General features: G+C 43.2%; 1 protein-coding gene across 3 annotated transcripts in view; it reads right to left on the bottom strand.

Moving 5' to 3' along the window:
* The window catches only part of ppp4r4 (protein phosphatase 4, regulatory subunit 4), a 126,231-nt gene that overhangs the window by 852 nt on the left and 108,407 nt on the right, over nt 1–16,972 (bottom strand). For 2 of the 3 annotated variants that reach the window (XM_055872454.1, XM_055872456.1), the window contains 5 exons: nt 13,798–13,861; nt 12,022–12,102; nt 11,526–11,616; nt 11,182–11,240; nt 7,907–8,120 (listed from right to left, as the gene is read on the bottom strand). In XM_055872454.1, the coding sequence (XP_055728429.1) occupies nt 7,907–8,120; nt 11,182–11,240; nt 11,526–11,616; nt 12,022–12,102; nt 13,798–13,861 (509 nt within the window). Of the gene's footprint in view, nt 1–7,906; nt 8,121–11,181; nt 11,241–11,525; nt 11,617–11,637; nt 11,753–12,021; nt 12,103–13,797; nt 13,862–16,972 lie in introns of those variants that run through there. The other variant, XM_055872457.1, reaches the window with a different exon arrangement.

Raw genomic sequence — 16,972 nt, 5'->3', positions numbered from 1 at the left:
GAAAATGAGGTGTATGCGATATGGTACAAATTCCACCTGGCCAATCTCATTCCAAAATCATGGGCATTAATATGAAGTTGGTCCACCCTTTGCTGCTATAACAGGCTCCACACTTCTGGGAAGGCTTTCCACAAAAATTTGGAACATTGCTGCGGGGACTTGCTTCCATTCAGCCACAAGCATTAGTAAGGTTGGGCAGTGATGTGGGCGATTAGGCCTGGCTCACAGTCGGCGCTCCAATTCATTACAACGGTGTTTGATGCGGTTGAGGTCAGGGCTCTGTGCAGGCCACTCAAGTTCTTCCATCCCATTAAAGTCGTGGCAAAAAGTTTAGAAAATGACAAATATTAATTTCCACAAAGTTTGCTGCTTCAGTGTCTTTATATTTTTGTCAGATGTTACTATGGAATACTGAAGTATAATTACAAGCATTTCATAAGTGTCAAAGGCTTTTATTGACAATTACATGAAGTTGATGCAAAGAGTCAATATTTGCAGTGTTGACCCTTCTTTTTCAAGACCTCTGCAATCCGCCCTGGCATGCTGTCAATTAACTTCTGGACCACATCCTGACTGATGGCAGCCCATTCTTGCATAATCAATGCTTGGAGTTTGTCAGAATTTGTGGGTTTTTGTTTGTCCACCCGCCTCTTGAGGATTGGCCACAAGTTCTCAATGGGATTAAGGTGTGGGGAGTTTCCTGGCCATGGACCTAAAATATCAATGTTTTGTTCCCCGAGCCACTTAGTTACCACTTTTGCCTTATGGCAAGGTGCTCCATCATGCTGGAAAATGCATTGTTCGTCACCAAACTGTTCCTGGATGGTTGGCAGAAGTTGCTCTCGGAAGATGTGTTGGTACCATTCTTTATTCATGGTTTGTTCTTAGGCAAAATTGTGAGTGAGCCCACTCCCTTGGCTGAGAAGCAACCCCACACATGAATGGTCCCAGGATGCTTTACTGTTGGCATGACACAGGACTGATGGTAGCGCTCACCTTGTCTTCTCCGGACAAGCTTTTTTCCGGATGCCCCAAACAATCGGAAAGGGGATTCATCAGAGAAAATGACTTTACCCCAGTCCTCAGCAGTCCAATCCCTGTACCTTTTGCAGAATATCAGTCTGTCCCTGATGTTTTTCCTGGAGAGAAGTGGCTTCTTTGCTGTCCTTCTTGACACCAGGCCATCCTCCAAAAGTCTTTGCCTCACTGTGCTTGCAGATGCACTCACACCTGCCTGCTGCCATTCCTGAGCAAGCTCTGTACTGGTGGTGCCCCGATCCCGCAGCTGAATTAACTTTAGGAGACGGTCCTGGTGCTTGCTGGACTTTCTTGGGCGCTCTGAAGCCTTCTTCACAACAATAGAACCGCTCTCCTTGAAGTTCTTGATGATCCGATAAATGGTTGATTTAGGTGCAATCTTACTGGCAGCAATATCCTTGCCTGTGAAGCCCTTTTTGTGCAAAGCAATGATGACGGCACGTGTTTCCTTGCAGGTAACCATGGTTGACAGAGGAAGAACGATGATTCCAAGCACCACCTTCCTTTTGAAGCTTCCAGTCTGTTATTTGAACTCAATCAGCATGGCAGAGTGATCTCCAGCCTTGTCCTTGTCAACACTCACACCTGTGTTAACGAGAGAATCACTGGCATGATGTCAGCTGGTCCTTTTGTGGCAGGGCTGAAATGCAGTGGAACTGTTTTTGGGGGATTCAGTTCATTTGCATGGCAAAGAGGGATTGCAATTAATCTGATCACTCTTCATAACATTCTGGAGTATATGCAAATTGCCATCATACAAACTGAGGCAGCAGACTTTGTGAAAATGTATATTTGTGTCATTCTCAAAACGTTTGACCACGACTGTAGATTGCAAATAGTTGGGAAGAGATTTTTAATGTACAGATTACATGGCACATGGTTTATGAACTGATACACAAAATGCTGCGGATTCAAAACTTAGAATTTCTCAATTTAAATTATACAAAAGTCTTGCAACCAATTGTTTTGGTACTGTCCATATGTAGCTTGTTTTTGGTCACAGGTTCAGGAATGGCTGAAGAATTGCAACATTTACCTGGAGCTTACTCTGCAAATAGCACTGCTCTGTGATTTGAAAAGTCAGTAAATTTATCAATAATATAACACTTTTAGCAAAACATGTATTTTTAATTTACAATCTGTAGAAACTATGAGAATAGAAAGGTTCAGAACTGTTGTGAAATATCAGCAACATTGAAAAATATATGGCAACTAGAAATCTAAACTGGATGGTGTTCAGAGATAGATGGGAGGGGTTGAGTGGAGCTGAAGGGTGGGACTAAAAACAAGATAACTAATGTAAAATATACTGTGTCCGTAAAATGTCTATAGGTTCAGAGCTTTGTGAAACAGCAGTTAAAAATGTATGGCAAATATAAATCAAAACTCAATGGTCTTCAGAGATAGAAGGAAGGGATTGAGGGTAGCTGAAGAATGGGATTAAAAACAAACAACGGATAACTATTGTATAATACACTGCATTCGGAATGTATTCAGAACCATTGACTTTTTCCATATTTTGTTACATTAGTGTTATTCTAAAATTGATTAAATACATTTTTCCCTCAACACACAATAATACCCCATAATGACAAACCAAAAACAGGTTTACAGATTTTTTTGCTGTTGTCCATTAGTTTCCTCCAATTAGGGGAGTGTGGTTGGGTTAGGGGAAAATAAAGGAAAATATATTTACAAAATCTCTATATATATATAAAATAGGGGGGATTGGAAAGGGTGCAAACAATTACATTGATGGAAGCCACAATCTATCTGCAATATTAAAGCTGATCTACCCCCTAATTACATTTTTTTTTATCTCGTCAATCCATTTCTGTATGAACCTCGCTTTGTGCATGGGGACATTGTCATGCTGAAACAGGAAAGGGCCTTCCTGAAACTGTTGCCACAAAATTGGAAGCTCAGAATCGTATAGAATGTCATTAATTGTATGCTGTAGCATTAAAATTTCCCTTCAATGGAACTAAGGGGCCAACCCCAAACCATGAAAAACAGACCATTATTCATCCTCCACCAAACTTTAGATTTGGCACTATGCATTGGGGCAGGTAGCGTTCTCCTGGTATCTGCCAAACTCAGATTCGTCCATCGGACTGCCAGATGGTGAAGCGTGATTCATCACGCCAGAGAATGTGTTTTCACTGCACCAGAGGTCAATGGTGGCGAGCTTTACACCCCTCCAGCTGACGCTTGGCATTGCGCATGGTGATCTTAGGCTTGTGTGCGACTGCTTGGCCATGGAAACCCATTTCATGAAGCTGCCGACAAACAGTGCTTGTGCTGATGTTGCTTCCAGAGGCACTTTGGAATTCGCTAGTGAGTGTTGCAACTGAGGACAGATGATTTTTACGTGCATCAGCCTTGCCGGTTCCGTTCTGTGAGCTTGTGTGGCCTATCACTTCGCAGCTGAGCTGTTGTTGCTCCTAGATATTTCCAATTTACAAAAACAGCACTTACAGTTGACCAGGGTAGCTCTACTAGGGCAGAAATTTGACGAACTGACTTGTTGGAAAGGTGGCATCCTATGACGCTGCCACGTTGAAAGTCACTGAGTTCTTCATTAAGGCCATTCTACTGCCAATGTTTGTCTATGGAGAATGCATGGCTGTGTGCTCGATTCTATACACCTGTCAGCAACGGATGTGGCTGAAATAGCCGAATTCACTCATTTGAAGGGGTGTCCACATACATTAAAGACTCAGCAAAAAAAGAAACGCCCCTTTTTCAGGATCCTGTCTTTCAAAGATAATTCGTAAAAATCCAAATAACGGCACAGATCTTCATTGTAAACAGTTTAAAAACTGTTTCCCATGCTTGTTCATTGAACCATAAACAATTAATGAACATGCACCTGTGGAATGGTCGTTAAGACAGCTTACAAACGGTAGGCAATTTAGGTCACAGTTATAAAAGCTTAGGACACTTAGGACACGAGGCCTTTCTACTGACTCTGAAAAACACTCATCTGCGTGAACGTGCCTTAGGCATGCAAGGAGGCAGATGTGGCCAGGGCAATAAATTGCAATGTCCGTACTGTGAGATGCCTAAGACAGCACTACAGGGAGACAGGATGGACAGCTGATCGTCCTCGCAGTGGCAGACCACTTGTAACAACACCTGCACAGGATTGGTACATCTGAACATCACACCTGCGGGACAGGTACAGGATGCAACAACAATAGTCCGAGTTACACCAGGAACGCACAATCCCTCCATCAGTGCTCAGACTGTCCGCAATAGGCTGAGAGAGGCTGGACTGAGGGCTTGTAGGCCAATTTGTAAGGCAGGTCCTCAACAGACATCACCGGCAACAACGTCGCCTATGGGCACAAACCCACCGTCGCTGGACCAGACGGGACTGGCAAAAAGTGCTCTTCACTGACGAGTCGACGAAGGAATGAGCGTTACACCGAGGCCTGTACTCTGGAGCGGGATCGATTTGGAGGTGGAGGGTCCGTCATGGTCTGGGGCGGTGTGTCACAGCATCATCGGACTGAGCTTGTTGTCATTGCAGGCAAACTCAACGCTGTGCGTTACAGGGAAGACATCCTCCTCCCTCATGTGGTACCCTTCCTGCAGGCTCATCCTGACATGACCCTCCAGCATGACAATGCCTCCAGCCACACTGCTTGTTCTGTGTGTGATTTCCTGCAGGAATGTCAGTGACAGGAATGTCAGTGTTCTGCCATGGCCAGCAAAGAGCCCAGATCTCAATCCCATTGAGCACATCTGGCACCTGCTGGATCGGAGGGTGAGGGCTAGGGCCATTCCCCCCAGAAATGTCCAGGAACTCGCAGGTGCCTTGGTGGAAGAGTGGGGTAATATATCACAGCAAGAACTGGCAAATCTGGTGCAGTCCATGAGGAGGAGATGCACTGCAGTACTAATGCAGCTGGTGGTCACACCAGATACTGACTGTTACTTTTGATTTTGACCCCCCCTTTGTTCAGGGACACATTATTCTATTTATGTTAGTCACATGTCTGTGGAACTTGTTCAGTTGTTGATTTTGGTTATGTTCATTCAAATATTTACACATGTTAAGCTTTCTGAAAATAAATGCAGTTGACAGTGAGAGGACGTTTCTTTTTTTTATCTTTTTTTTTTATCCCCTTTTCTCCCCAATTTTCGTGGTATCCAATCGCTAGTAATTACTATCTTGTCTCATCGCTACAACTCCCGTACGGGCTCGGGAGAGACGAAGGTCGAAAGTCATGCGTCCTCCGAAGCACAACCCAACCAAGCCGCACTGCTTCTTTAACACAGCGCGCCTCCAACCCGGAAGCCAGCCGCACCAATGTGTCGGAGGAAACACCGTGCACCTGGCCCCCTTGGTTAGCACGCACTGCGCCCAGCCCGCCACAGGAGTCGCTGGAGCGCGATGAGACAAGGAAATCCCTACCGGCCAAACCCTCCCTTACCCGGACGACGCTAGCCCAATTGTGCGTCGCCCCACGGACCTCCCGGTCGCGGCCGGCTGCGACAGAGCCTGGGGGCGAACCCAGAGACTCTGGTGGCGCAGTTAGCACTGCGATGCAGTGCTCTAGACCACTGCGCCACCCGGGAGGCCCCCGGACGTTTCTTTTTTTGCTGAGTTCATATACACAAGTATCTACACAAGTACTGAGGGTACTGGGCATGGGTCAATTTGGGATTGGAACGTTCGCTTCACTGCAGTTCCTAAAAGTCCCTTAGACTGATATCAAAGGTCACGTTGAAAGATATGCCGTTGAAGTTTGTTTGGATTGTTTAAATGCAGTTCCAAAAAGTCACTGACAATTTGGGTACTCATCATAAGTTAAATAATGCATGTGTCGGATGGTGTCTATTGCAATTTCCAAAATGCATTTACCATTTTGGTCTGGATTTGGTATTTGTGTGGATTGACTCACAAAGTGTATTATAAAGTGTATAACATAAAGAAGCCAACAAACTATAGGTGCGAGTGCAGATATCTGAACATATATTTACAGAATCGTGGGGATTGTGTAATCATCCAAAAAGACAACAGTTCAACAGAGTCATGTTCATTAGGGCACGCATGGGAAATCTTTCAAAAATGTTTTTCAACATAAACAAAAAGTCCATATAAACCATCCCTGTTTCAGTCTGATTTCCCCCCAATTTGGTACCTAATGAACACAACACTGGTAATAACTGACTAACTGCAGTAAGGCAGGACATTCTTTTTGGCCACACTTTAAATTACATAGGCTTTAGACCAGAGGAACTACAGTACAAGTGGAATAACAAATATATTTATCCTGCCTTCTAAGAACATGCTGATGTGGCAGTACTTACCATGTTTGCCCTCACTTGTTTGTCTTTGCGCTCAATTTTTGCCTTGGAAAACAGAATTGGGGGATGGTAAGTGCTGTTACCTGCCTGTACTTCTAATCACATAAGTTAAAGTTAATCCTAATAAATTTATACTACTAAACCTGAAATAATGCCCATGTAATGTAAAGGTTTGTGTTGCCTTGTTTTATGATGCATCTGTATAGTGGACTTGATGGAAGATGATCGTCAATGCTTAGCACCCCCACCCTTTCATGTATATCTAAATTGATAAATTGGGTGTTAGCATTAGCAATATGAAAACAGATGAATCTTGCCCTGTGACTCCTAGGTTGAAATGATCTCCATATTTCTTACACCTATCCCATCCTTTCAGATCTACACAAGCGCCAAGGGGCAGTGGTCACCGACCGTAGTCCTGGAGCACTAAAGGGTCCAGCACAGCACTGGCACACCTGATTCTACTAACCAACTGCTTATCCAAGGTAAATCAGGCGTCTCAGTGGTGGAACAAAAGCCTGTCCACCTTGTAGCTCTCTAGGGCAGTGCTCTCCTATGCTGGTCCTGGGGACCCACTATGTACTTCGTAGGCTTTTTCTCCAGCACCTACACACCTGCTTTAACTTATCTCTAAAGCCAACCACTTGATTAGGCAAATCAGGTTTGTTAGTGTTGGGCGAGAACAAAAGCCTGTAATCCATATGGGTCTCTCCTTGGACCAGGCTTAGTGACCACTGGCCTAGAGGGTTGACTAGACCAGAGGCTGTAGGGGGTGGACTTTGAGTAACCCTATTTCACTCTTACATCACTGTGTAAATAACGACTGTATAAGCGGGGTAAACAGTTGCAAGTTACATTTTTAGCATCATAAAATACTAAAAGTGAACTGGTTTGTCCCAACTCTGTCGCTCTAAAATGCATTAATTGAATGTTTTATCTCTTTCCTCAGAGTTAAGTTGTTCACAGGAATGTCTCATTTGCTAAATAGTAACAACTCGCTACTATTTGGAACCTGGGGTGTATTTCCTTCACTGCAGTTCCAAAAAGTCACTTAAGACTAATATCAAAGAAGTCACGCTGAAAGATATGCCGTTCAAGTTGGTTTTGATTGTGTCAATGCAAAAAATCACTGACATAATTTGTGTACTCAGAGGTAAAATAATGCATCGGTGTAGGATGGTGTCTATTGCAATTTCCAAAATCCATTTAATTTGGTTTGGATTTGGTATTATTGTGGATTCACTCATAGTGTAAATCATGAAGGAGCCAACAAGCTATAGGTGTGAGTGCAGATATCTAAACTTGATGAACTAACGTCTCCTATTGAACCTGGGGTGTATGCATTAGTTCACACCGTAGAAAAACGTTTTTCAACGAGAACCAGAGTTTCATATTGAACAAGTTCAGGTAGCACCCTCCCCGTTTCGGTCTGTTTGGTTCCTAGTGAACACATCCCTGGCTGGCACAGAGTTTTTCAAACGGTGATGCCATAGGAAAATAGGGTTATTGGAATTGGACGGAGGACGATGAGTGCTGAGAGAGGACCTACATGGAGAGTTTTCTGGACTGGGTGTCCTTGCTCCCGTTGGTGGTGCGGTGGTCCAGGGTGCTGCTGCGGTGCTGGTGTTGGTGCGGGTGGTCCACCAGGGTGTTGGTGGTGTTGCTGCGGATCAGGACGGGCATGGAGGAAGCCGAGGGAGTTGGAGACAGCACTGATGACGCTGCTGCCACGCTGAAGTGGTGTGACCGCAGAGCCTCGTCCGCTGCAACACACACAGGAAGTGATGAGGTGACTGATGATGTGACAGACTAAGTGATGAGGTGACCACAGGAAGTGACAGAGTGGAAAATTTGGATTTAAAATAATTGTTATTTTATTTATGCTAATTTAGTTGACAGGGAGAGAGCACATGCTCCAGGGCTCTCCAAGTCAGGGGTTTGGAAGGTCACCTGAGTCTGTATGTATGTAGGGATAGTTCACTCCAAAAATTAGATAGGGCTGATCTTTTCTGTAATTTGACTTTGAGATCTGTACATTTCTCCTCATGCTTATAATCTGATGGGCTGGAATGTGGACACCATACCGATTTGAGATTTACAAATGGTTATCAAGGAATTGTGTTCATATTTCTGTATTTATTTTTTTATTATTGGCACTAAAATCAGATGAGTTGCACTAAAATAGGATGAGAGTTGCACTAAAATAGGAGTTGCACTTACAAGAATGACCCAGCTTTTTGGGGTGTTGCATTACTTTAACAGAAGGTTCACACATGGTTACATTTAATTTAATTTGTTGTAATATTCTAGGAAGGTCCTACGAATGGTTTGACATTGGGAATGTTTTCAAATAGTTCAGAGAACTTTAAGAAACAATGTTTTTCTGAGGGACTGTTTCTGTGGAAATGTCAGTACTTTCAAGATAACATTTCCAACATGGTTCTTTTTGAAGTCATGTTCTCAAATTGTTCAGAGAACTTTAAGAAACAACATTCTTCTGTGAGAATTTCAGTACTACCACAGAACATTCCACTAAAAGTTCCCATGTTTAATGTAATATTTTTACTACATTCTGGGAACATTCCCAAAAATTGTGTGACTTAAGCGATGTTCTCAGAACGTTCAGAGAATGTATATTTCATGTCAGTTCTTACCAATATTCTAAAATGAAATGAAATTCTACACATTAACATCAAACTTTAAAGGTCCAATGCAGCTGTTTTTATCTCAATGTCACGACTTCTGCCGAAGTCGGTTCCTCTCCTTGTTCGGGCGGTGTTCGGCGGTCGACGTCACCGGTCTTCTAGCCATCGCCGATCCATTTTTCATTTGTTTTGTCTTGTTTTCCCACACACTTGGTTTTCATTCCCTCATTACGTGTTGTGTATTTAACCCTCTGTTCCCCCCATGTTTTGTGTGGTATTGTTTGTTTGTAAGTGCTGGTGCACATGTTGCCTGGTGCGCGTCGGGTTTTGTACCCAAGTTGTTATTTTCTTGATGCCGTTGGTTTTGGAATTAAACTGCTCCGGCTATTAACTAGTTCTGCTCTCCTGCGTCTGACTTCCCTGCCACCAGTTACACACCCCTTACACTCAATATAAAATCATTTTTGGGTAACCTTACTGTGATTGTTTTCAATTGAAATGGTCAAAAATAAACTTTTGCTAGGACTGTCTGGGAGTGGTCTTCGATGGGAGGGGAAAACTGAAAACAAGCTGTTATTGGAAGAGGTTTGGAATTCTTTCTTCCTGGTGATGTCACCAGGCAGGCCAAACTCCATCCCACCAAAACAGCCTGAAATATCAGGCAGTCTTTTCAAACAACTCTTACACTAAAATGGCATTATCAATTTTCACAATACTATTCTAACCTCATATTGTGGAAATATATATAAAACACAGGAAATCACATTTGACTGCACTGGGCCTTTAGATGTTGTTCTCAGAACATGAAAACTTTCCATAAAAACCACAAGAATACTTTTATAACTTTCACAGAATGTTAAAAACAAAACCATTCACTTTCTCAGCTTCAACAAAACTCTATCCTACAGTATATCTTGTTAAGTGTGTTCAGGTGCGTTGGCCACACCTGATCTTAATGAGTGAATAAACAAAAATGAACAGCTTTGTAAGCGTAACAAAACATGGCACGCTGGTGACAACCTGGTGGCGCAGTGGACTAATTCCATGGATAGAGAAGATAAGATCATAGGCTCGAATCTCACTGATGCTGTGCAGTGGTGTAAAGTACTTAAGTAAAAATACTTTGAACTACTACTTAAATAGTTTTTTTTAAGGTATCTGTTCTTTACTATTTATATTTTTGACAACTTTTACTTCACTACATTCCTAAAGAAAAGTATGTACTTTTTACTCCTTACATTTTCCCTGACACCCAAAAATACTCGTTACATTTTCAAGAGAACATCCCTGGTCATCTCTACTACGTCTGATCTGGCGGACTCACTAAACACAAATGCTTTGTTTCTGAATGATGTATGAGGGTTGGAGTGTGCCCCTGGCTATCTATAAATTAGAAAAACAAATTGTCCCATCTGGTTTGCTTAATATATGGAATTTGAAATTATGTATACTTTTACTTTTGATACTAAAGTACATTTTTGCAATTACATTTACTTTTGATACTGTAGTATATTTAAGTCCAAATACTTTTAGAACTAAAACTAAATACTTTTACTAAAGTAGTATTTTACTGGGTGACTTTCACTTTTACTTGAGTCATTTCCTATTAAAGGTATCTTTACTTTGACTCAAGTATGATTATTGGGTACTTTTTCCACCACTGATGAAAAATGTATGTGTTTGTATAATTAATGCCAAAGAAAATTAATTTCTGTTTGTTTAAAAACATTAACCCAAAATAAGTCTTATTCAGTGAAAGTTTAATTAAAGGAAGTTATAAAAAAAATTAAAACTTTAAATTTCGTTCTTAGTGTTAAGAAAATTTTCAAAAATAACCATAAAACGTTTATAACATGTAGAGAATGTTCTCGGAATGGTTTTCAAATAACCTATAATTTCCGTTCTCAGAGCGTCAACAAAACCTCCCAGGAAAAACTTTAAAGTAACTAGAGTAAAACATTCTCAGAACCTCCCTCGCTTTTGTTCTCAGAATGTACTTTTTTGTTTTTTGTTTTACCGGTTTGGAAATGTAGCGCTTCGTTCCCGGAACCAATTTGAAACCAACAACACAGGTTGGTTCCCACAACTTCCAAGGAACTAGCTGGGAAGCTACACTAAAATAAGATGATTTGCACTAAAATAGGATGAGCGCTGCACTCAAATAGGAATACTTGATTACCATTCATAGGAAGCAAGTTCTTCCCTTTTCCAGGACAGCTTCCTGAATCCTTGACCTTTCTGGGGAGGAAAACCAAGATGGAAGAACGTGTCAAGACAATAACAAGTGGCTAAAAAGTATACGTGGTCCCATAAATATAAATGTTACTGGAATGTGTGTGTGCGTGCAAGATTTATTTTCTTAAAATAACAATCGAAAAGCATAGCTGTTCCTATAAAGAGTATTTCTTTAAAATATATCCATACATTTATGTTTGATTAAATACATTATATGAAAATATATTTCAGCAAAATTATATAGTGATGTTTTGGGATAGGGATATGGTTGGACAGGGTACTACTTACAGAGTTTTGTCTGGATTAGCCATCTTGGGTGTAGTAGGGTGGCTGCTAAGCGACCGACTCCGTGCCAGTTTGGCCTTCCTCAACTCTTTACCTGTAGATTCACCATCACCATGATCAAACACTATCTCCACCAAGTTGAACAGGATAGCTTTTTGGGTCATGTTTTTTTGTCTTGATTCACTGTGAGTTGAAAGCGCGTTGTCGTGTGCAACAATCTGCTACTGTTGCTGTAGGAACAGAGTTATCAAAACCCCTTACGGTTATGCTAGAATGGCATATACATTTCTATCCATGGTCAAGGTGCTTTGGTAACACTTTACAATAAATTAAATCTTCAAAAATGTGTGTTTAAAAATAATAAAATACAAATGTATTAATTGTTCATAAAGAGTTAATGAATGCTTATTAGTATAAGGTGTTGCCAGTGTTTCTCTTTCCCACGTTGACAAATTTCCTAATTGGAAAAATAAAGATATTGATTGATTCCCAGTCTTACCGGAGGAGGTGGACAAAGTGGCCCCGGACGTGGATCCAGACAGGCCCTTGGTCCCTGACAACCCTGTCTTACTGTCCCTCCCTGCCAACACAGCCACCCACACAGTCACAACATGTCACAGGGCACCATGTCTCAATGAATTTGAGATCTGTGTATTATCTATAATACAGTTGAAGTCAGAAGTTTACATACAGCCAAATACATGTAAACTCAGTTTCAAAATTTCTGACATTTAATCATGTCTTAGGTCAGTTAGGATCACCACTTTATTTTAAGAATGTGAAATGTTAGAATAATAGTAGAGAGAATGATTTATTTAAGTTTTTATTTCTTTCATCACATTCCCAGTGGGTCAGAAGTTTACATACACTCAATTAGTATTTGGTAGCATTGCCTTTCAATTGTTTAACTTGGGTCAAACGTTTTGGGTAGCCTTCCACAAGCTTCCCACAATAAGTTGGGTGAATTTTGGCCCATTCCTCCTGACAGAGCTGGTGTAACTGAGTCAGGATTGTAGGTCTCCTTGCTCGCACACGCTTTTTCAGTTCTGCCCACAATTTTATAGGATTGAGGTCAGGGCTTTGTGATGGCCACTCCAATACATTGACTTTGATGTCCTTAAGCCATTTTGTCACAACTTTGGAAGTATGCTGGGGGTCATTGTCCATTTGGAAGACCCATTTGCGACCAAGCTTTAACTTCCTGACTGATGTCTTCAGATGCCATCTATTTTGTGAAGTGCACCAATCCCTCCTGCAGCACAGCACCCCCACAACATGATGCTGCCCCCCCCGTGCTTCACGGTTGGGATGGTGTTCTTCAGCTTGCAAGCATCTCCCTTTTTCCTCCAAACATAACGATTGTTATTATGGCCAAACAGTTCTATTTTTGTTTCATCAGACCAGAGGAAATTTCTCCAAAAAGGATGATTTTTGTCCCCATGTGTAGTTGCAAACCGCAGTCTGGCTTTTTTATGTCGGTTTTGGAGCTGTGGCTTCTTCCTTGCTGAGCGGCCTTTCAGGTCATGTCGATATAGGACTCGTTTTACTGTGGATATAGATACTTTTGTACCTGTTTCCTCCAGCATCTTCACAAGGTCCTTTGCTGTTGTTCTGGGATTGATTTGCACCTTTCGCACCAAAGTGCGTATCTCTAGGAGACAGAACGAGTCTCCTTCCTGAGCGGTATGACGGCTGAGTGGCCCCATGTTGTTTATACTTGCATACTATTGTTTGTACAAATGAACGTGGTACCTTCAGGCGTTTGGAAATTGCTCCCAAGGATGAACCAGACTTGTGGAGGTCTACAATTCTTCTTCTGAGGTCTTGGCTGATTTATTTTGATTTTCCCATGATGTCAAGCAAAGAGGCACTGAGTTTGAAGGTAGACCTTGAAATACATCCACAGGTACACCTCCAATTGACTCAAATTATGTCAATTAGCCTATCAGAAGCTTCTAAAGCCATGACATCATGTTATGGAATTTTCCGAGCTGTTTAAATGCAGTCAACTTAGTGTATGTAAACTTCTTGAATTGTGATACAGTGAATTATAAGTGAAATAATCTGTCTGTAAACAATTGTTGGAAAAATTACTTATGTCATGCACAAAGTAGATGTCCTAACCGACTTGCCAAAACTATAGTTTGTTAACAAGAAATTTGTGGAGTGTTTGAAAAAAAACCGAGTTTTAATGACTCCAACTAAGTGTATGTAAACTTCTGACTTCAACTGTATATTAGCAAAAATCTCAAAGCAGATGTGTGTGGGAACGTACGTTTCTTTTCGGTGTGTTTTTCACTGGTGAGCTTGGCTTCGCTCTGCTGTCGCTCTAGCTGTTCCTGTGGTGGACGAGAGAAGCGACTCAAAGGGTTAAAAAAAAGAAACAAAGGCAGTTATTACAATCTGTAAAATGTAAACACAACTGTGACATATTTGTCATCTTAGAGGGCATGTTTTGACACAATAACATTATGGTAGCTAGCAAAATAGTGTTGATGCAGTTGCTAACCAACTGTAAATAGCTTTATCTAGCTATCAAACTAACTTGGCTAACGGTGGGGCCAACTATTTATTATACTGTATTAATATTATATTTATTTATAGTTAACTAGCTAGATACTGCACCCCTCTTTACTAGTAAACACAATGCTAATAAAATTATAGGTTACTATTAACCTTAGGTTATAGATTAAAATTGTTTTACATGTTGACGTTTGTGACGTTTCTTCTTTCCAAACATATTGTGCCTTGTACAACCAAGCCCATATATCCCCTTCAAAAGAGCCCTTCCTTGCTGCTATATTTACAACTAAGAATTGTGACAAAATAAATTTCACAAGAACCAGGAATAGATACCAAGGATACTGTCACGTTCCTGACCTATTTATGTTAGTTTTTGTGTGTTAGTTGGTCAGGACGTGAGGTTGGGTGGGCATTCTATGTTATCTGTTTCTATGTTGGTTTCGGTTTGCCTGGTATGGCTCTTGATTAGAGGCAGGTGGTTTGCGTTTGCCTCTAATTAAGAGTCATATTTAGGTAGGGCATTTCTCACTGTTTGTTTGTGGGTGATTGTCTCCTGTGTTTGTGTCTGCGCACCACACGGGATTGTTTCGGTTGTATTTCGTTTTGATGTAGTCTGTTTCCTGCTCGTGTGTTCTTCCTGTCGTTATGTAAGTTCCATGTTCAGGTTTCGTCTACGTTGTCCGTTTGTTATTTTGTATCATTTCTAAAGTATAGTTCGTGTCAGTGTTCGTTTTGTTCAATTAAATTCATTATGTCATCACACCTCGCTGCGCATTGGTCTACCGATCCTTCTCTCCTCACCTCATCCGAGGATGAGGAGAGCGTCACCCGTTACAGAATCACCCACCTACCGAGGACCAAGCGGCGGGGGAGAGCTCAACAGAGCAATCAGGACTCGTGGACTTGGGAACAGATCTTGGAAGGAAAAGGACACTGGGCGCACATTGGGGAATATCGCCGCGCTCGTGAGGAGATGGAGGCAGCGAGAGCCCAACAGCGGTGGTATGAGGAGGCAGCAAGGAGACGTGGCTGGAAGCCCGAAAAGCCAGGGGAGCAGCTGGAGGCACTGGGGAGTGCAGAGGCTACCGGAGAGAGGAACCGGAGCTATGAGGGAACGCGTCTGGCACGGAAGCCGAAAAAGCCCGTAAGTAATTCCCAAAAATTTCTTGGGGGGGGGCTAGGAGATAGTGGGCCAAGGGCAGGTAGGAGACCTGCGCCCACTTCCCAGGCTTACCGTGGAGAGCGGGAGTACGGGCAGGCGCCGTGTTACGCAGTAGAGCGCACGGTGTCTCCTGTACGAGTGCATAGCCCAGTGCGGGTTATTCTACCTCCCCGCACTGGTAGGGCTAGATTGAGTATTGAGCCAGGTGTCATGAGGCCGGCTCAACGCGTCTGGTCTCCAGTGCGTCTCCTCGGGCCGGCATACATGGCACCTGCCTTACGCATGGTTTCCCCGGTTCGCCTACATAGGCCGGTGCGGGTTATTCCACCTCCCCGCACTGGTCGGGCAACCGGGAGCATTCAACCAGGTAAGGTCGGGCAGGCTCAATGCTCAAGAGAGCCAGTAGGCCTCCACGGTCCGGTATTTCCGGCACCACCTCCCCGCCCCAGCCTAGTACCTACAGTGTATACACTACGCACTAGGCTACCAGTGCGTATCCTGAGCCCTGTTCCTCCTCCACGCACTCTCCCTGTAGTGCGTGTATCTAGCCCGGTGCCTCCAGTTCCGGCCCCACGCACTAAGCTACCAGTGCGTCTCCAGAGCCCTGAACCCACTGTATCTTCTCCCCCTACTAATCCTGATGTGCTTGTCCTCAGCCCGGTGTCACCAGTGCCGGTACCACGCATCAGGGATAGAGTAGGCTTTGAGAATACAGTGTGCCCTGTCCCTGCTCCCCGCACTAGTAGGAAGGTGCTTGTCATTAGCACGGTGCCTCCAGTTCCGGCACCACGCACCAGGTCTACAGTGCGCCATATCCGGCCAGAGCCATCCGTCTCCCCAGCGCCATCTGAGCCATCCGTCTCCCCAGCGCCATCTGAGCCATCCGTCTCCCCAGCGCCATCTGAGCCATCCGTCTCCCCAGCGCCATCTGAGCCATCCGTCTCCCCAGCGCCGTCTGAGCCATCCGTCTGCCAGGAGCCTGCAAAGCCGCCCGTCTGCCATGAGCCTGCAAAGCCGCCCGTCTGCCATGAGCCTACAGAGCCGTCAGCCAGACAGGAGCCGCTAGAGCCGTCAGCCAGACAGGAGCCGCTAGAGCCGTCAGCCAGACAGGATCTGCCAGAGCCGTCAACCAGACAGGATCTGCCAGAGCCGCCAACCAGACAGGTTGGGTGGGCATTCTATGTTATCTGTTTCTATGTTGGTTTCGGTTTGCCTGGTATGGCTCTTGATTAGAGGCAGGTGGTTTGCGTTTGCCTCTAATTAAGAGTCATATTTAGGTAGGGCATTTCTCACTGTTTGTTTGTGGGTGATTGTCTCCTGTGTTTGTGTCTGCGCACCACACGGGATTGTTTCGGTTGTATTTCGTTTTGATGTAGTCTGTTTCCTGCTCGTGTGTTCTTCCTGTCGTTATGTAAGTTCCATGTTCAGGTTTCGTCTACGTTGTCCGTTTGTTATTTTGTATCATTTCTAAAGTATAGTTCGTGTCAGTGTTCGTTTTGTTCAATTAAATTCATTATGTCATCACACCTCGCTGCGCATTGGTCTACCGATCCTTCTCTCCTCACCTCATCCGAGGATGAGGAGAGCGTCACCCGTTACAGATACACACACACGCACACACACTATGGACTTTTGACCTAGTTTTGAAGTCATAATAAAGTTAGTGTATTCTTTCATTGACTAGATGCCAAAGAAAATGACAACTGCTATAGTGCCTCAGAAGACAAAGGAATAGGCTATACACTAAAGCAGTGATATTCAAAAG

Source organism: Salvelinus fontinalis, chromosome 20 (assembly GCF_029448725.1).
Source record: "Salvelinus fontinalis isolate EN_2023a chromosome 20, ASM2944872v1, whole genome shotgun sequence".
In the NCBI taxonomy this organism is placed as follows: domain Eukaryota; kingdom Metazoa; phylum Chordata; class Actinopteri; order Salmoniformes; family Salmonidae; genus Salvelinus; species Salvelinus fontinalis.
This window is presented reverse-complemented; position numbering and strand designations above follow the sequence as displayed.